The sequence below is a fragment of the Lutra lutra genome, chromosome 7, assembly GCF_902655055.1.
Source record: "Lutra lutra chromosome 7, mLutLut1.2, whole genome shotgun sequence".
NCBI classification, from domain to species: Eukaryota; Metazoa; Chordata; class Mammalia; order Carnivora; family Mustelidae; genus Lutra; species Lutra lutra.
In genome coordinates, this window is record NC_062284.1 from 126,755,651 (window position 1) to 126,776,994 (window position 21,344).

General features: G+C 35.9%; 1 protein-coding gene, 1 long non-coding RNA gene and 1 other non-coding gene across 6 annotated transcripts in view; 1 reads left to right on the forward strand and 2 right to left on the reverse strand.

Moving 5' to 3' along the window:
- Nucleotides 1-5,676, forward strand: part of LOC125105220 (uncharacterized) — a 103,191-nt gene extending 97,515 nt beyond the window's left edge. Inside the window, exon 3 of the long non-coding RNA XR_007128839.1 lies at nucleotides 5,508-5,676. This is a non-coding gene — a long non-coding RNA (uncharacterized LOC125105220). The remainder of the gene's footprint in view (nucleotides 1-5,507) is intronic.
- The window catches only part of TSHR (thyroid stimulating hormone receptor), a 175,967-nt gene that overhangs the window by 83,323 nt on the left and 71,300 nt on the right, over nucleotides 1-21,344 (reverse strand). For all 4 annotated transcript variants that reach the window (XM_047738446.1, XM_047738448.1, XM_047738449.1 and 1 more), the window contains exon 3: nucleotides 379-450. In XM_047738446.1, the coding sequence (XP_047594402.1) occupies nucleotides 379-450 (72 nt within the window). The remainder of the gene's footprint in view (nucleotides 1-378; nucleotides 451-21,344) is intronic.
- On the reverse strand, nucleotides 20,897-20,998 carry LOC125105771 (U6 spliceosomal RNA). Its single transcript, XR_007129037.1, has one exon. It is a non-coding gene; the product is annotated as a U6 spliceosomal RNA (small nuclear RNA).

Here is a 21,344-nt window from a genome sequence, read left to right on the forward strand (position 1 = left end):
GGGGCAAAAAGTGAACCAAGTATTGGTAAATAGGAGAGATGGACTAGAGATCGATATATAAATCTGTTTATGGGGGAGATTTCTGGCTAAGTTTTTGCCACATCCTAAGATACATTAAAATACATTGAGAATTATTAAATTTTCAAGACCAAATTAATTTAAATTTGCATTAGGTTTAATAAATCAGTTAGGAAGTTAGGATTAGAGATGTCACAAAATCAAATAAACATCTTGCACATAACATTTTTACATACATTGGAGATGTAGATATTGACTTATACAAGTACAATATATATCAAGTATTTGTCTTTATAGAACACATTTAAAAAATAACATGGCACAGTTGCAAACTTTTATTTATATGAAAAAATGACTTACATCCTGGAAATATTGGGCAGATTTGAAAATGCATGACTGGGAATGGTTTTCAGATGAGTCTCTGTAAACTTCCTATGAAAATAACAGTTACACAATTAGAGTTTTAATCATTGGACTTTTATAATAAGTCACCTTAATTATGAACCATATATTATTAGAAGCATGCTGGTCCTTATGATACATATTCCATCGTACATAATCAACAAGATTAATACTCAAGGAAAAACAAACATACAGTTTTCCCCCAACAAAACAAAAATTGAGAATGAGATTCAAATGCAGAAAATAAAACTTCAAACATCATCTTTGAATTTGCAGTAAACTCATATGCCTTGTTTAACATCATATTCAAATTATTAACTGGTGAGCAATATAACATATTCATAAGATTATCAGGACTACTGAATTCATATAATGCACATGTCAATGGAAATGTCTTGGAATGCCACTGGAACACATATGAAGATCATATTAAAAGCATTAAATGCATGTGATATATCTTAAAGATTAAAAATAGTGGTATGGGGACGCCTGGGTGGCTCAGTTGGTTAAGCAGCTGCCTTCGGCTCAGGTCATGATCCCAGCGTCCTGGGATCGAGTCCCACATCGGGCTCCTTGCTCATCAGGGAGCCTGCTTCTCCCTCTGCCTCTGCCTGCCATTCTGTCTGCCTGTGCTTGCTCTCTCTCCCTCTCTCTCTCTGACAAATAAATAAAATTAAAAAAAAAAATTAAAAATAGTGGTATGGTTACAATCTTTTTTCCTAACCAAAGTTCTCTTAAATCATTAACTTGATCTTATCCTTCACTTGATACTGTTTGGAAATAACTGACTGACAAGGAGCTAGTTCTCTTGTGACATCTTTATTTATTAATTATTTAGTAATTATTATTACTAATTATTAATTATTATTTATAATCAACTTAAAGGCTGTGGCTTTTCTTCCAGTTGACTTTTTTGGATACTTTTCAGAAGGCTGAGATTATTTTCCTTATAGGTAGTAAGACATTTTCATGAATTTAAAGATGTTTGTCCACCGAGGTGTCCCCCCTCTTTTTTAAGATTTTATTTATTTGTCAGAGAAAGAGAGAGAGAGCCTGTGCACAAGCAGGGGGAGCAGCAGGCAGAAGAAGCTGGCTCCCTGCTGAGCAAGGAGCCCAATGCAGGACTCCATCCCAGGACCATGGGATCATGACCTGAACTGAAGACAGACACTTAACCAACGGAGCCACCCAGGCATCCTGAAGTGTTCTATTTTTGACTTTCTTTTGTGGATACTGTGACTGCTTGATAGAATCCTATAGGAAAGAAGGTGTCCTAACTCACTTTGCAAAAAGATAATACCTCCCCACACTTACCATCTTCTCCCTGGGTCTGTTTCGCCATATAAATATGGGCAATCATATATCATCTATTTACTAACTAAAACTGTGTTTCCTTTCTAGGCTGCAGGGTTGGGTTTTTTTGTTTGTTTGTTTTGTTTTCTTTTGTTTTTCCCCCTCAACAATCTGTTTCCTTGATTTCTGAATTCTTTGAACTACTAATTTTTACAGTCATTGAAATGCATTTGGAGCTTCTGGTTTCTGGTTCTGGAAGCCTGGAAGTCACCTCTCCCTCTTAACAATAAGTGAAAAGCTGAACAGACTGAACAGACTGAAAACTGAACAACTCTTCTTGGCGAACGGAAGACACAGGGAAAACTGCTGTTCTCAAGACAGTCGGGCAAATGACAGGAGTCCCAGACTTCCAGGGCAGAGACTGATGTGTGGCAACCACAGGGAGAACCAGTGTAGGGGTAGGAAACCTATACTGGATTGAAGAATTGCTGGAGGTGGGGACACCTAGGTGGCTCAGTGGTTTAAGCCTCTGCCTTCGGCTCAGGTCATGATCTCAGGGTTCTGGGATTGAGCCCCGCATCAGGCTCTCTGCTAGACGGGGAGCCTGCTCCCCTCTCTCTCTCTGCCTGCCTCTCTGCCTACTTGTGATCTCTCTCCGTCAAGTAAATAAATTCTTTAAAAAAAAAAAAAAAAAGAATTGCTGGAGGCGTAGTGTTGATAAATTTCCAGGGGAGACAGTCATAGGGAACCTCCACAGTTTTGTAAAATTTACCTCCAGGAGCTCAAACAAGTCCTAATGGTAAGCATTAGGGAAAAAAAAAAATCCCCTTGTGTTTCTGGCAAAGGGAAAAGGATCATTTAGAAATATACCAGAACACAGAGTTCTTACCCAGGCCTGCCCTCAGGGGACACTATTAACCAGAGCCAAACTGATCTGGGGTAGGGACAATACCCAACCCCAGGTCACTCTAGCAGTTCTGTGCTACTTAAGGGGAAAAAAACAAACAAACTGAGAAACACTGATAAAGTTTAGAGTCTGGAGCACAGGCTCACTAAAAGACTGAGACCTAATCACAAGACTGTAGAACACTTCCCCACCCCAACACCTCACCATCACATTAATAATGGCCCTATATTTATAGCAGTTCCTTTTATCCAGTACAGCATGCCTGTCTAACCAGAAATATAAATGCAGGGAGGAGGAGCAATTTCTTTATTTTTTCTTTTTCTATTTTTTTGGAAATTTTCCTCTTTCCTATTTAATCAACATCTTATGTATACCTTTTTAAAAATCTTTTTTAATTTTCATTTTTGCATTTTACATTTTCATTTTACATTTTTCATTTTTACAGTCATATTCTTCCTAGTCAACTTCTTCCTAGAAACATCACCAAAGGCAAAGGAAGCCAGGGCAAAAATGAACTACTGGGACTTCATCAAGATAAAAAGCTTTTGCACAGCAAAGGAAGCAGTCAACAAAACCAAAGACAACCAACAGAATGGGAGAAGATATTTGCAAATGACATATCAGATAAAGGGCTAGTATCCAAAATCTATGAAGAATTTCTCGAACTCAACACCCAAAGAACAAATAATTCAATCAAGAAATGGGCAGAACACATCCAAATGGCCAACAGACACGTGAAAAAGTGCTCACTATCACTCAGCATCAGGGAAAGACAAATCAAAACCACAATGAGATACCACATCACACCAGTCAGAATGGCTAAAATTAACAAGGAAACAACAGTTGATGAGGATGTGGAGAAAGGGGAAGCCTCCTACACTGTTGGTGGGAATGTAAGCTGGTGCAGCCACTCTGGAAATCAGTATGGAAGTTCCTCAAGAAGTTGAAAATAGAGCTACCCAACAACCCAGCAATAATACTACTGGGTATTTACCGAAAAGATACAAATGTAGTGATCTGGAGGGGCACATGCACCTGATTGTTGATAGCAGCAATGTCCACGATAGCCAAACTATGGAAATTGCCTCGATGTCCATTGACAGATGAATGGATAAAGATGTGATACACAACACACACACACAGGGATACTATGCAGCCATCAAAAAGGAAATCTTGCCATTTGCAACAATGTGAATGGAACTAGAGGGTATTATGCTAAGTGAAATAAGTTAATCAGGGAAAGACAATTATCATATGATCTCACTGATATGAGGAATTTGAAAAACAAGACAGAATCATAGGGGAAAGGAGGGAAAAATGAAACAAAATGAAACCAGAAAGGGAGAAGCCATAAGAGAGTCTTAATATCAGGAAATAAATTGAGGGTTGCTGGAGGCGAAGGGGGTAGGAGGGGTGGGGTGGCTGGGTAATGGACATTGGGAATACTATGTGCTATGGTGAGTGTTGTCATTTATGTAAGACTGATGAATCACAGACCTGTACCCTGAAACAAAGAATACATTATATGCTAATTTAAAAAATTAACAACAACAACAAGGAATTCGGGGAGAAATAGGAAAGGGTTAAAAATAATAATAATAAAAAGAAATATATCTGCAATTAGCCTAATCAGTGCATCAGCAAGACCAAATTAATTAATATAAGGATCTGTTAACTTGAGGAAGGGAAGGTGACGTGAATGATGAAAGGGTAAATTGTTAGCTCTTGGGTGTTTCAGCATGAAGCCCACTGTTGCTTTAATATCATTTCAAAAATTCAAGTTCCATAAATTACCCACCCTTCCTCATAGGTCTCCCACTTACATTCCCTTAATTTGATTGATTAAAAGCTGTTGGTCCAGATTCTGTAGTTTAAAAAAAAAAAAAAAAGAACAACAAGTCACTTGATTAAAATCTCCCAGGAAAATTGGGCCATGCCAAAGGAAAACAAAGGATAAAATACACACCTGTTGGGTATCACCCAAGGAGATTGAGTTTCTCAAGCTCAAAGGTAGTCCTATGTATAAAGCATATCCTAAGGCATAGATCTTGAGGGCATACTTAATCATAAGATGCCACATATTGCTTGTAGGTAATGTGGACCTAATTTGTAACTTTCATTGACTAAAAATTAGGGCATTTATTCTGTGTTCAGAAGAAAATGACATATTTAATTGAGAAGAAAATTAGAGTAAGTTTACAATGGTATCTAAGAAGTCTGACTTGGAACAGAAATCCATCTAAATGCAATTTAATAGACTTTGAGTAAAAGATTAAAGATTCAAATAACATTAAATCCTTTCCCAATATATGAATTCCTGATATATATAATCCATGTTTCTTGAATTCTCTCTCTTTCACACACATAAACACAAAGATTTTTCCCTACTAATAAGTTACAGATAATGGAGTTCAGGGTACAGTAACCCAAACCATGGTAACTTAGCATATTGAACATTTTAAGCTGGAGGTATTTGAGAAATGGGAGGTGTAGGAAGAACTTTCTGATTCCTCTTCTCTTCTGAAACAAGTCATAAGAACCTCATGTGAGAGACGCCCTGCCTTATAGCTTTATCTCTGAAAGTACTGAAGGAACCTGAATGAACTAACCTTGCAAAGCTTCCTCCAGTTCATTACCCTTTGTTCATACCCTTTGGTTCTATCACTTTTTTCCATGACTTTCCATTCTTCATCAAGCTAGCATAAAAATGCTCAGGTTTAATTACTTCTTTAGGTCTTCATTTCTTTACAAAGGCCTCTGTGACACATACAAATTATAGTAAATAGATTTTTATGTTTTTCTCTTGTTAATCTGTCTTTTATTACAAAGCCCGAGCTGAGGAACTAGCAAGGTAGAAAGAAAAACACATTATTTTCCTCCCCTACAGTTTCTGGTGATGGGGATTGGATAGTAAAAGGCTGGAATACTGCCCTCACCTTGGACACTGCAACTGAGGTCTGGGACAACTGACAGAAAGCCAGTAGAAGGTAAGAATTCTTTTTCTTTCTTTCTTTTTTTTTTTAGATTTTATTTATTTGACAGAAAGAGATCACAAGTAGGCAGAAAGACAGGCAGAGAGAGAGGGGGAAGCAGGCTCCTCACTGAGCAGAGACCCAATGTGGGGCTCAATCCCAGGACCCTGAGATCATGACCTGGGCCAAAGGCAGAGGCTTAACCCACTGAGCCACCAGGCGCCCCAGAAGATAAGAATTCTTAACATGTCAATGTCTTCCATCTCTATCTTAGTGCTTAGTCAAGAGAGGACTGTAGACATTTCTCCTTGCCCTTTCCTTTCCAAATTCAGGTGAGCAGGAAAAATATTTGTAAGAATTAGTTATTTGGCTTGTGACACTTGTGACTTTAGTTTTGAGTACCCATTGTTTATTGATCCTTTTCTCCAGGGACAGCTATTTCTTTCCTGCTTGTTTGGGTTTTTTTGTTTTGTTTTGTTTTGTTTTGTATCCTGAGAGCCTTGCTTGGCTTTTTGTCTACCAGGGTATGCAAGTCATTGGTTACCTATTAAGAAAGTTGTCTAGGAAACCAAGATTCTGTTTTTTATCAAAATAATTTCCTATGCTTCATGTTGTCTTTTAAGGTCTTTTGATTACTTAAGAAAACCTAACTTTCTTAATACTAAAAGAGCAGGGGCGCCTGGGTGGCTCAGTGGGTTAAGCCGCTGCCTTCGGCTCAGGTCATGATCTCAGGGTCCTGGGATCGAGTCCCGCATCGGGCTCTCTGCTCAGCAGGGAGCCTGCTTCCCTCTCTCTCTCTCTCTCTCTGCCTGCCTCTCCATCTATTTGTGATCTCTCTGTCAAATAAATAAATAAAATCTTTAAAAAAAAAATACTAAAAGAGCAGAGGGTTTTGTTCACAACTATGTAACCTTCTGTATTTGCCTATAAAATGTTTTATTTTCACTTTGGCTAAATAGATGACCAGGATCTTATTTAATTAAGTGTTCAAATCTTTTGACATTTTTGACAAATTTTGACAAAATTTGACAAATTTTTGACAAATTTCCCCAAATCAAATTCTAAATAATATTCTCTGAACTAACTTTGAGTTTTTCCAGAGGATCCCTACAAAACAGACTTTAAAAAAGAATGTATATAACCAGTTGCCTTTTCTTGTTACACTTGAATAGTTAGGCCAAGTTTAGTAAGATTAGTTTTATTTTTGCAAATAAAAATAGTCTTGGATTATCTTTGGTAGAAATGGAGGTGACTGTAGAGAAAAATGTTGTTTCAGTGAAAAAGTACTATCTGCCGTTGTAAATGTTCATTATCTTTGAGCCATTTTTCATCTCCTTTAAATCAGATCCTGCCATTTTTGCATTTTGTCAGTTGTTAATGTAGCCAACATTTCTCTCATCTTCCTGACTTGGCATCGCCATAAACAAACTATTTCCCAAAGTCCTATAAGCTGAAGCTGAATGATGATAAGAACTTTTAGGGCGTCACAATAACAGATCATGTATGGCACTCTATATACCTTTGGCCAAGTAGGTCACTCAAAAATTTCACCAGAATGTCCAATACTATCACCAACCTAGCATACAAATGCACAGGTTTAGTTATTTCTTCAAGTCTGCCTTTCTTCCTAAAGGCTCCCAGGTCACATAAGACTTACATAAAATAAGTTGGTATACCTTTCTCTTGTTAATCTCTTTTTGGTTATTGAGCTGTAGCTAAAAAGCTAGAAGGATAGGAAAAGATGTCTTTTCATCCTCTACACAGCGCAACATGTTTTACAAGACAAAAATGTTTGGACATGCTAACATTTTGTTCATTCTTTTCAGCCTGATTCTTCACCCAAGAAAGCCCACCAATACAAAGAGACCAAGGAGGATAATGGGTCTCAGAACCACTGTCTTACTAATGATACACTATGCATAATCAAACCTAAACAAAAGTGAAAGGGGAAATGCTAGGCATCCCAGCTTAAGATGAAAATAAATGATCAATTATTGGATAAACTTAGTTAATATCATGATGATTATAATGTAGCCCAAGACAGAAGACTGATTTCAATAATGTTGAAAGAATGAATTATCATAATAGCAATTGATCATAAAAAGTTGCCATTTCAGTTTAGCAGCTTGTACGTTTTACCTGGATATATTCATAGTAATGTATATACTATCTGGAAAAATAAACCCATTAGTGAGTTAAAAAATGTAAACTGGTATAAATCATCTTAGCTGCAACTCTAAAATTCAACACATGTTAGCTTAACCCTTCCTTCACTTTCTTCCCTACTTTTAAAATGTTATTAGCCGATCAACATTATGAAAACATGTAGGAAGAGTTTTCTCCAAAGTACCTATTTCTCTTCAAATAAAGAGCAAAAATAATTGACTGGTAGTGGTATCTAGCTAATTAAATAATAAAGATAGCAGGTTTATTTGCAGAGCCTCTGTTCCATTTTCCCCAATAGTTTTACTATAAGCTGAGGGTCATGGAGAATAAATTATTGTAACGTGTGGATATCTTGTTGATCCCTAGCTGACCTGAGAGGCATGAGACCTAAACGTTATGGAGGTTTCATGGTTGTTATGTTAGGCAGTAACTTGGTAGCTAGAGCTAACTGATAAGTGGTTATTAGCAACCTGTTTCTCTGTCCGTCCCATAGGAGTGAGCTGGATATTCTTTCCATTGTCTGAATTTTCAAAGAATTTTATTCAAAGAATCTTGTGTAACATTGTAATTGCTGCTGCTGAAAGAGCAGATGGGAGAGAGGAAAGGCAAAGATTGTGATTATTTGGCTAAAATATTTTATTTTTCTTTCAGAATAAGTTTTGAATATTTGTGGAAAAGGAAGAATACATATGTAAGTATATATTCTGTTGACAAAAACATCAGAAAAGCTTCAAGGTGTTATGCTATTATCCAAAGAATTAGCATCAAAATAGTAGTTATTTCATATGGAAATATACTAGGGACTGAAGAGACTCTGTTTTTTATTTGCTTTTGATGCTCAAAATGAGAAGGCCATGATTATGCTCTATACTATATAATGAAAAAACAGAAAATGTACCTCATATGAGTAGTAACAGTATTTACTATTAGTAACAGTATTTACTATTAATGATGAAGGCATCACATACATTGGGGAAAAAAGTTTATAGTTTTATATCCTAAGTGAAGTATGTACATGTAGTAGTTAAACAAGCTGGCTTTAGCATATGGAAAGGACAAATATTTAATAATAAATATTTATAATAGTAAATGTATTTTATAATAAATATTTAAGAGAGAATCAATATTTAAGCTGCTGATGCAATTTAATTTATTTTTCTATGACTTACTTAACCAAGGATGATCAATGAGGGTATGACTTAGAATCAAATATTTCTTTTGGACTTGCCAAATGTCTGCATTTAGAAGATACAATGCAGAACTAGCAATGCATGTGAAGTGCCCCTGAATTGACTTCAAGATTTGCAGAACAAGATCCAATTTTAAGAACTGTCTTTTTTTCTTGCCATAGAAACAGGGAGGGAAACCTGGTTAATGCTAGCAAAGAGAACAGACAGTTCTCTATGTTCCAACAAGAACAATTTGTGCTATTACATTTTCCACATGATTATAGGCTCATTTCACTGAAACTTTAGGAGCATGTAAATCTAATCAACATTCCAACATTTTGTTTTGTACAAGTTCTCTGGAATCATAAATACATAGTTTGTATGTATGTGTGCACATGTGGGTATGAGTTTTAGTTGATCAATGCTGCATGTTTCCCACTACAGCCCCTATTTATTAAAGAATGTAAAGTATGAATGGATGAGCATGACTGAATTTTCCTGGGTTGAGAAGCATGGTTGATCTTCTTTGCCATGGCTAAGCTTGGGTGGGCCAGAAACACCAACCTCCCATTTGTGTGTGACATTTTTAGTCTCTTGGCAAACGGGCTGAGAATATTTTGTGATTCTGCACGGAGCTTGTTTGTTTAATATCCTCATTTGCATTTCAAAGGCCTCCTTTAGTATTAAATACTTGTGTCAGTCAAGCAACCAATATTTCACTGAAATGTGTCAAGTATGCAACACTGGACTAGTCAACATAACCAAAGAAAGTACTGGTAGTAGAAAAATAAATTGGTACAAATAATCCAGATACTTAAATATTGTGAAATTGTGGATTTATAAAATGGACAATATTAATATGACATTTATCATTTGCCTACTGTTTTTAACTTTGCTGAAAAGATTCTCATCTGTGAATCTTTTTTACTATTGTGCATTTTTTTTTTTAATATATGCTGTGGTGAGTATGAGGAATGTAGCAAGCAGAGGAATTAAAGTCAGGAATGTAGATCCAGAAGGATCATGCAGTCAAACATTTGGGACTCTTTATGTTATATATAGACTGTATTTTTAAATATGAAAAAATTTTAATCTATGCTATCTGTGATTTTGTTTCAATAGTACAATGGCATTCTAGTCAGTGTTCCTGCTGAATTATTTACAAATAATACAAAAATACCAGGTGATGCCTAAAACTCAAAGTATGATATTGCAACACACCACCAGGTTCCAAAGGCAGCAATGAATCATCATTTTGAGATAGTTAATTCCCATTTGGGCTTTAACTTTTGTGATTTTAGACTTAGAAACTCAAGCAATGGCTTGACAGGTTTGGCTGCATGGAAATTATCTAGCTTAGGCCATCTGGACTAGAGTTTCTATCATGGCATTTGGTTTAGTTCTCCAGATTAAAAAATATATATATATATATATATATACATATATATATATATATATAAAATAAAATTTGGTTTTATTTCATTATTTGGGATACTTTTTGCATTTCATTATTTGGGATAATTTTTGTAATTTACATTAAGTAAGATACACACATCTTTAAATGTATACTTATATACTTAAATGTGTACAAGTGTATATGTACACATATATTCACATGACCAGGACCTGGATCAAAATATGGGCTGTCCCCATACCATGTACCTTTTCGACAACAACACTATGAAACTAGAAGTCAAGCACAAGAAAAAGTCTGGAAAAACCACAAATACATGGAGGTTTAATAACATGCTACGAAACAAGGAATTGGTCAACCAGGAAATCAAAAAGGAAATTTAAAACTATATAGAAACAATTATCATATGGTTTCACTTATTTGTGTTGCATAACAAATAGCATGGAGGACAAGGGGAGATGGAGAGGAGAAGGGAGTTGAGGGAAATTAGAAGGGGAGGTGAACCATGAGAGACTATGGACTCTGAAAAACGATCTGAGAATTTTGAAGGGGTGGGGGGTGGGAGGTTGGGGGCACCAGGTGGTGGATATTGTAGAGGGCACGGATTGCATGGAGCACTGGGTGTGGTGCAAAAATAATGAATATTGTTATGCTGAAAAAATAAAAAAATTAAAAAAAAAAGAATTTAGCAGCTAAAAAAAAAAAACTATATAGAAACAAAGAAAATGAAAATATAACAGCCTAAAGCCTTTGGGATATAGCAAAAGCAGTTCTAAGAAGGAAGTTTGTAGCAATATAGGCCTACCTCAACAACCGAGGGAAATCTCAAATGAACAACCTAAACTTACCACCTAAATGAGCTAGAAAAAGAACAGTAATGAAGCCTAAAGCCAGCAGAAGGAAGTAAATAATGCAGATTAGAGCAGAAATAAATAATATGGAAATTACAAAAAGACAGTGTAATGGATCAATGAAACCAGGAGCTGGTTCTTTGAAAAAAATTAATAAAATTAATAAACCTCTATCCAGACTTATCAAAAGGAAAAGAGAAAGGATTTAAATAAATAAAATCACAAATGAGAGAAGAGAAACAGCAAACAGCACCACAGAAATAAAAACAATTATAAGAGAATATTATGAAAAACTAAATGCCAACAAATTGGACAACCTAGAAGAAATGGATAAATTCATAGAAACGTATAAATTACCAAAACTGAAACAGGAAGAAATAGAAAATTTGAACAGAATGATAAGCAGCAAAGAAATTGAATCAGTAATCAAAATAGTCCCAATAAAAATCGAGGAGCAGATTGCTTTATGGGCAGGTTCTACCAACCATTTAAAGAAGTATTAATACCTATTCTTCTCAAACTATTCCCAGAAAATAGAAAAGGGAGGAAAACTTCCAAATTCATTCTATGAGGCCAGCATTATCCTGATACCAAAACTAGATAAAGACACCACTAAAAAAGAGAACAATGTTCAGCCCTGATGAACATAAATACAAAAGTTCTCAATAAAATATGAGCAAACCAAATGCAACAATACATTGAAAAATCATTCACTACAATCAAATGGGACTTATTCCTGGGTTGCAAGGGTGGTTCAATATTTGCAAATCAATGAACATGATCTATGACATTAATAAAAGGAAGGATAAGAACCATATGGTTCTTTCTTTCTTTTTTTTAAGATTTTATTTATTTATTTGACAGAGATCACAAGTAGGCAGAGAGGCAGAGAAAGAGGGGGTTAGCAGGATCCCTGCTGAGCATAGAGCCTGATGCAGAGCTCGATCCCGGGACCCTGAGATCATGACCTGAGCCGAAGGCAGAGGCTTAACCCACTGAGCCACACAGGGGCCCCCAGAACCATATGGTTATTTCAATAGATGCAGAGAAAGCTTTTGACAAAGTACAACATCCATTCATCAGAAAAACCCTCAACAAAGCAAGTTTAGAGGGAACATACCTCAACATAATAAAGGTCATCTATGAAAAACCCAGAGTGTAAATAAATTTTCCTCAATGGGAAAAAACTGAGAGCTTTTCCTTTATGGTCAGGAATAAGACAGGGATGTCCACTCTCACCACTCTGATTCAACATAGAACTGAAAGTCCTACCCACAGCAATCAGACAACAAAAAGAAATAAAAAGCATCCAAATTAGCAAGGAAGAAGTAAAACTTCCACTATTTGCAGATGACATGATACTATAAATAGGAAACTTGAAAGACTTCACCAAAACACTGCCAGAACTGATAAACAAATTCAGTAAAGTTGCAGGATACAAAATCAATGTACGGAAATCTGTTGCATTTCTATACACCAATAATGAAGCAGCAGAAAGAGAAATTAAGGAATCAGTCCCATTTACAATTGCATCAAACCAATAAGATATATAGGAATAAACCTAACCAAAGATGTGAAAGACCTAACTCTGAAAACTATAAAATGCTCATGAAAGAAATTGAAGATGACACAAAGAAAAGGAAAGACATTCCATGCTCATGGATCAGAAGAGTCAATATTATGAAAATGTCTATACTACCCAAGCAATGTACACATTCAATGCCACCCCTTTTAAAATACTGATGATATTTTAAACCATTAAACTATGGTTTAATAGTTTAGAATTAGAACAAATAATCCTAAAATTTGTATGTAACCACAAACGACCCTGAATAGCTAAAGTAACCTTGAAAAAATAATCACAATTCTGGAATTCAAGTTATAAAACTGTAGTAATCAAAACAGTATGGTACTGGAACAAAAATAGACACATAGATCAATGGAACAGAATAGAAAATCCAGAAATGAACCCACAAGTATATGGCCAATTTATCTTTGACAAGGAAGGAAACAATATCTAATGAGAAAACAAATGTTATGCCTAACTAATGAATCATTGAACACTACATCAAAAACTAATTCTATACTATACAGTGGCTAACTGAACATAAAAGAAAGAAAACAAATGTTTCTTCAACAAAAGCTTTTGGGAAAACTGGACCACTTTCTTATACCATAAACAAAAATAAATTCAAAATGGATTAAAGACCTAACTAAATTTGAGAACTGAAACCATAATAGAGAACACAGGCAGTAACTTCTTTGGCATTATATGTAGCAACTTCTTTCTAGATATGTCTCCTGAGGTAAGTGAAACAAAATAATAAATTCTTCTCTATAGTGAAGGAAACAATCAACAAAACTAAAAGGCAACCTACCGAGTGAGAGAAGAGATATATATATGCAAATGACATAACCAATAAAGGATTTACATTCAAAATAGGTAAAGAACTTATAAAAACTCTACACATAATGCAGCTAAAAAATGGGCAGAAGACATGAATAGACATTTTTCTGAAGAAAGACATACAGATAGCCAATACCACATGAAACAATACTCAGCATCACTCAGCATCAGGAAAATACAAATATAAACTACAATGAGATATTACACCTGTCAGAATGGCTAAAATCAATGCAAGAAACAAGAGGTACTGGTGAGGATATTGGAGAACAGGGAATCCTCTTGCTCTGTTGGTAGGAATGCAAACTGGTGCAGCCACTGTAGAAAACAGCATGGGACTTCCTTGAAAAATTAAAAATAGAACTACCCTAGGATCCAGTAATTGCACTACTTGGTATTTACCCAAAGAATACAAAAATACTAATTCAAAGGGATACATACTCCCTGATGCTTATCAGCATTACCCACCATAGCCGAATAATGGAAACCACTCAAGGGTCCATCACCTGATGAATATATACATACATGTATGTATACATACATGCATACACACATACATTTATATATACATGCACACACATACATATGCATATGTGTATACACATGCATATACATATACATGCAAATACACATATTTATATACACACATATATACATATATACACACAAACACATATATTTATATATATATACACACACACACACAAAAATGGAATATTACTCAGCCATAAAAGAATTAAATATTGCCTTTTGCAACAACATGGATGGAGCTGGGGAGTATTATGCTAACCAAAATAAGTCAGTCAGAGAAAGAGAGATACCATATGATTTCACTCCTATGTAGAATTTGAGGGAAAAAAAATGAGCAAAAGGCATAAAAATAGAGTGAGAGAGAGAGGAAAACCAAGCAATAGACTCTTGACTATAGAGAACAAACTGACGGTTACCAGAGGGGAGGTGGTGGAGGATGGGTTAAATAGATGATGGGATTAAGGAGTGCACTTGTGATGAGCACTGGGTGGTATTTGGAAGTACTGAAATGCTGTATTGTACACCTGAAACTAATATTGCACTGTATGTTAACTAACTGAAATTTAAAGAAAAACTTGAAAAAACTAAGTACAACTGCTTTTTCAACACAATTTAATAAATATATAGACTATCTCCATCATCCCAGAAAGTTCCCATGTGCCCCTTTCCAATTACTAACTCCACCCCCTCAGAAAATAACCACTGTTCTGAATTCTGCCACCACGAATTGCTTCTTTTTATTAACTTCACATAGATGTAATCACACAATAGCCACCATTTTCTGTCTGGCTTCTTTTGTTCAATATAATGTTTTTGAGATTTGTCCATGTTGTTTCACCCATCAGTTGTTTCATTTATTGCTAATTATGAATATGTGCATATTGTTTATTCTTCTGAAGTTGATATTTTTCCAATTTGGGGCCATTAAGATTAAAGATTCCATCCCCTCCAGCAACTCTTAGTTTCCTATGATTAAGGGTTTTTTATGGTCTGTCTCCCTCTCTGATTGTGTCTTGTTTGATTTTTCCCTCCCTTCTTCTATACTCCTGTTTTGTTTCTTAAATTCCACATATGAATGAAATGACATGATAATTGTCTTTCTTTGATTGACTTGTTTTGCTTAGCATAATATCCTCTAGTTCCATTTCCACGCTGTCGGAAATGGAAAGATTTCTTTTTTACGATGGCTGAATAATATTCCATGGTGTGTGTGTGTGTGTGTTTGTGTGTGTGTACTCACCACATCTTCTTTATTCATTCATCTGTTGATAGGCATCTGGGGTCTTTTCATAGTTTAGCTACTGTGGACTTTGCTGCTATAAACTTTGTGTGCAAATGCCCCTTTGGATCATTACATTTGTATCTTTGGGTTAATACCTAGTAGTGCAATTGCTGGGTCATAGGGTAGCTCTATTTTTAATTTTTTTTTTTAAGATTTTATTTATTTATTTGACAGACAGAGATCACAGAGAAGCAGGCAGAGAGAGAGGGGGAAGCAGGCTCCCTGCTGAGCAGAGAGCCTGATGCGGGGCTCGATCCCAGGACCCTGGGATCATGACCTGAGCGGAAGGCAGAGGCTTTAACCCACTGAGCCACCCAGGAGTCCCTCTATTTTTAATTTTTAAAGGAACTTTCGTACTGGTTTTCAGAGTAGCTGCACCAGCTTGCATTTCCACCAGTCAAGTAAGACGATCCCCCTTTCTCCGCATCCTCACCAACATTATCACATACAAATCTTTTCATGGACATACACAATTGTTGCTCTTGGGTAAATACCTAAGACTGGGATTTATGGATTATAGGTAAATACAAACTTAGCTACAATAGAAACTGCCAGTTTCCAAAATGATTGTGCCATGTTCACTCTTACCAGTAATGAATCGGAATTCTGGTTAACTCCACATCCCCACCAGGACCTGGTATTATCAGTCTTTTAAATTTTAGCCATACTGGTAGATGTGTATGTATAATATTCTTGATTAGCATTTTTAATTGCTAAAGGATTTAGAGAAAAGGAGAGTCAAGTAAAAAAAAGTATATTTGTATGAACAGTGTGATGGTTAATTTTATTTGTTGACTGGACTAAGGAGTGCCCAGATATTTGGTTAAGAATTATTTGTTTTTAATTAACATATAATGTATTATTTGTTTCAGGGGTACAGGTCTGTGATTCATCAGTCTTACACTATTCATAGTGCTCACCATAGCCCATACCCTCCCCAGTGTCCATCACCCAGTCACTCCATTCCTCCCACACCCCCTCCACTCCAGCAACCCTTAGTTTGTTTCCTGAGATTAAGAGTCTCTTATCTTAATCTTGATCTCTGGTTTTGTCTTATTTCATTTTTCCCTCCCTTTCCTATGATCCTCTCTCTTGTTTCTCAAATTCTTCATATCAGTGAGATCACATGATAATTATCTTTCTCTGATTGACTTATTTCACCTGCCATAATACCCTCCAGTTCCATCCACGTCATTTTCTGTTGGCTGTATAATATTCCTGTGTGTGTGTGTGTGTGTGTGTGTGTGTACACAGCTTTGGTTTTCTTTTTCAACATTCCTTTGGCTATTTGGGGTCTTTTCTAATCCTAAAAATAATTTTAGGATTATTCGTTCCATTTCTTTGAAAAAAGTTGATGGTATTTTGATAGGGATTGCATTAAATATGGAGATTGCTCTAGGCAGCAGAGACATTTTTAAAAATATTTGTCCTTCCAATCCATGAGCATGGAACATTTTTCCATTTCTTTGTGTCTTCCTCAACTTCTTTCATGAGTATTCAATAGTTTTCTGAGCACAGATTCTTTGCCTCTCTGGTTAGATTTATTCCTAGGTATCTTATGGTTTTGGGTGCAATTGTAAATGGGATCAACTCCTTAATTTCTCTTTCTTCTGTCTTGTTACTGGTATATAGAAATGCAACTGATTTCTGTCCATTGATTTTATATCCTGACACTTTACTAAATTCCTGTATGAGTTCTAGCAGTTTTGGGGTGGAGTCGTTTGTGTTTTAGCATGAAGTATCATGTCATCTGCAAAGTGTGAGAGTTTGACTTCTTCTTTGCTGATTTGGATGCATTTTATTTCTTTTTGTTGTCTGATTGCTGAGGCTAGGACTTCTTGTACTATATTGAAGAGCAGTGGTAATAGTGGATATCTCTGCCATGTTCCTGACCTTAGGGGAAAAGCTGCCACTGAGAATGATATTTGCTGTGGGTTTTCCATAGATGACTTTTATGATATTGAGGTATGTATCCTCTATCCCTACACTGTGAAGAATTTTAATCAAGAAAAGATGTTGCACTTTGCTAAATGCGTTTTCTGCAACTATTGAGAGTATCATATGGTTCTTGTCCTTTCTTTTATTAATGTATTGTATCACATTGATTTGCAGATGTTAAACCAAACTTGCAGCCTAGGAAATCCCACTTGGTGTGGTGAATAATTCTTTTAATGTACTGTTGGACCCAATTGGCTAGTAGCTTCATGAGAATTTTGACATCCATGTTCATCAAGGGTATTCATAGGGTCTTTGTCTGGTTTGGGGATCAAGGTAATGCTTGCCTCATAAAATGAGTTTGGACGTTTTCCTTCCATTTGTATTTTTTGGAACAGTTTCAGAATAGGTAAATTAATTCTTCCTTAAATGTTTGGTAGAATTCCCTGGGAAGCTGTCTGGCACTGGGCTCTTTTTTGTGGGAGATCTTTGATGATTGCTTCAATCTCCTTACTGGTTATGAATCTGTTTAGGTTTTCTATTTCTTCCTGGTTCAGTTTTGGTAGTTTAAACGTCTCTAGAAATGCATCCATTTCTTTCAGATTGTCAAATTTGCTGGCATAGAGTTGCTCATAATATGTTCTTATAATTGTTTGTATTTGTTTGGTGTTGGTTGTGATATCTCCTCTTTCATTCATGATTTTATTTAGGTCCTTTCTCTTTTCTTTTTGATGAGTCTGGCCAGGGGTTTACCAATCTTATAAATTCTTTCAAAGAACCAGCTGCTAGTTTCTTTGATTTGTTCTACCTTTCTTTTGGTTTCTATTTCATTGACTTATGTTCTGATCTTTATTATTTCTCTTCTCCTGCTGGGTTTAGGCTTTCTTTGCTGTTCTTTCTCCAGCTCCTTTAGGTGTAGGGTTAGGTTGTGTATTTGAGACCATCCTTATTTCTTGAGAAAGGCTGGTATAGCTATATACTTTCCTCTTAGGATCACCTTTGCTGCATCCCAATGGTTTTGAACAGCTGTGTTTTCATTTGCATTAGTTTCCATATTTTTAAAAAAAAATTCTTCTTTAGTTTCCTGGTTGATCCATTCATTCTTTAGTAGGATGCTTTTTAGTCTCCATGTATTTGAGTTCTTTCCAACTTTCCTCTTGTGGTTGAATTCTAGTTTCAAAGTATTGTTGTCTGAAAATATGCAGGGAATGATTTTAGACTTTTGGTACTGGTTGAGACCTGATTTGTGACCCAGGATGTGATCTATTCTTGAGAATGTACCATGTGCCCTAGAAAAGAATGTGTATTCTGTTTCTTTGTGATAGAATGTGCTGAATATATCTGTGATGTCCATCTGGTCCAGTGTATCATTTAAAGCCTTTATTTCCTTGCTGATCTTTTGTTTAGATGATCTGTCCATTTCAGTGAGGAGGGTGTTAAAGTCTCCTACTATCATTGTATTATTGTCAATGTGTTTATTTCATTTTGTTATTAATTAGCTTATATAATTGGCTGCTCCCTTGTTAGGGGTAGAGATATTTAAAATCATTAGATCTTGTTGTACAGACTCTTTATATGATATAGTGTCCTTCCTCATCTCTTATTATAGTCTTTGGATTAAAATCAAATTTGTCTGATAAGAGGATTGCCATTCCAGCTTTCTTTTGATGTCCATCAGCATGGTAAATTATTTTCTATCCCATCACTTTAAATCTGAAGGTGTTTTTGGGTTTAAAATGAGTCTCTTAAAGACAGCATATCGATGGGTCTTATTTTTTTATCCAGTCTGATACCCTGTGTCTTTTGATTTGGGGCATTTAGCCCATTTACATTCAGGGTAACTATTGAAAGATATGAATTTTGTGCCATTGTATTGCCTCTAAGATGACTGTTACTGTATATTGTCTCTGTTCCTTTCTGGTCTATGTTACTTTTAGGCTTTCTCTTTGCTTAGAGGACTCCTTTCAATATTTCCTGTAGGGCTGGTTTCATGTTTGCAAATACTTCTAGTTTGTGTTTGCCCTGGAAGGTTTTTATTTTTCCTTCTATTTTCATTGACAGTCTAGCTGGATATAGTATTCTTGGCTGCATATTTTTATCATTTAATGCTCTGAATATATCATGCCAGTCCTTTCTGACCCTCCAGATCTCTGTGGATAGGTCTGCTGCCAATCTAATATTTCTACCATTGTAGGTTACAGACCTCTTGTCCTGAGCTGGATTAAGCATTATTCTGAGTGTGTCTGTGAGGGTGTTTCTGGATGAGATTTTTATTTGAATCATCGACTGAGAAAAGTAGACTGCCCTCCCTAATGTGGATGGACCTCATCAAATTTGTTGAAGACCTGAATAGAATCAAAGGCTGCATAAGAAAGAATTCTTTCTCTCTGCCTACCTTCAAGTTGGGACACTGTTCTTCTCCTTTGGACTCAGATTGGAACTTACTTACACAGTGGGTCTCCTCATTCTCATGCCTTTAGACTGAGACTGGAACCATATCATCTTTCCTGTGTTTCCACCTTTCTGACTGTATATCTTAGATTTCTCAGCTTCTATTATCGATGAGCCAATTCCTTATAGTAAAATCAATTTATCTGTGTCTGTCTGTCTCTGGTCTCATTATATATGTACACACCTCCTCTTGATTCTGTTTCTTTGGAGATACCAGGCTAATAAAACAAGCTTCTAAACGGAAATAACAAACACCTACACAGCACTCAGTATGCCAAGCACTATAAAAGTACATTATATTACCTCTTCATAACAGCCCTATGAGTTAGGTAATATTATTAACCCATTTTACAGATGATGATCTGAGATAGAGAAATGTTAAATAACTTGGTGAAAGCCACACAGTGGTATGAGAGCAGGATTTCAATCACAGATGAAAAAGACTCAGATTCTTTAGTATACTCTACTGCAATTCTGCAAAGTGTAAAATGTGGATAATAATATCTACCACAGAGGCTTGCTATGAATATTTAATAAATTATTATTGGAAGTACTTAGAGAACAATGTTGGCCCATAGTGAACACTAGGTAAGTGTTTTTGTTAAAGAAGCAAAAATATAAAAATCAGTTGGCCAATTATTAATTGATGATGAGAAATACAACTGTCATATGGACCAGAATATTCATGATGTCTATTTTATCTTGTGGGCAGTCTACTGTGGGGAATCAAGACAGAATCAGAAGATTGTGTAAAGGGCATGAAATCAATCAAAACAAGGAGATAAAATGGCTTTTTAATGTTCTAATACCACCATATCTTACAACGAATGACCTTGCCTGTGGGGTTTGCCATCCACTAGTTTAAGCATCCACTAATTTAAGTTTCTTTTGTCCTGGACATTGACTAGATGAGAATTTTCACAATTCTCATCTCTGACTCAACTTCTTCTTGCCTTCAGCTGACTGGTCCTCTGCCTGATGGATGTTGTCTTTAGCTGCATTGCAGAGGGTCATTCTGTTTTCTCTGAGATTTTATATATCTCTAATATGACCCATTATGTGCCACTTAAGAAATTTATTCTATTTATTTCATTTTTTTCTAATTTTCTAGTGAGCATTATAGTGTGTCATCCTTGTGCAGGGGCCATGCTAATCTTCTCTATATCATTCCAATTTTAGTATATGTACTGCCGAAGGGAGGATTCTAGTGAGCCTTATAGTGCAGCCTCAATATTAGTGGGAATATTTTATTATAGACCTGTCTTTGGACTGTTGTTTAATTTGTGTTGTGTTCATTTTAAAAGAAAAAATGGAAATGATTTCTTTTAATACTTTTCTTCAGACCTTGTGGAATCCATTATGCCTTAAAGAACACTGTTTAAAACCTATGTGTTTGGGGCACCTGTGTGGCTCTGTTAGTTTAGTGATTACCTCTGGCTCAGGTCATGATCTCGGGGTCCTGGAATTGAGTCCTGCATCAGGCTCCCTGTTCAGTGGGAAGCCTGCTTCTCCCTCTTCCACTCTCTATGCTTATGTGCTCTCTTTGTCA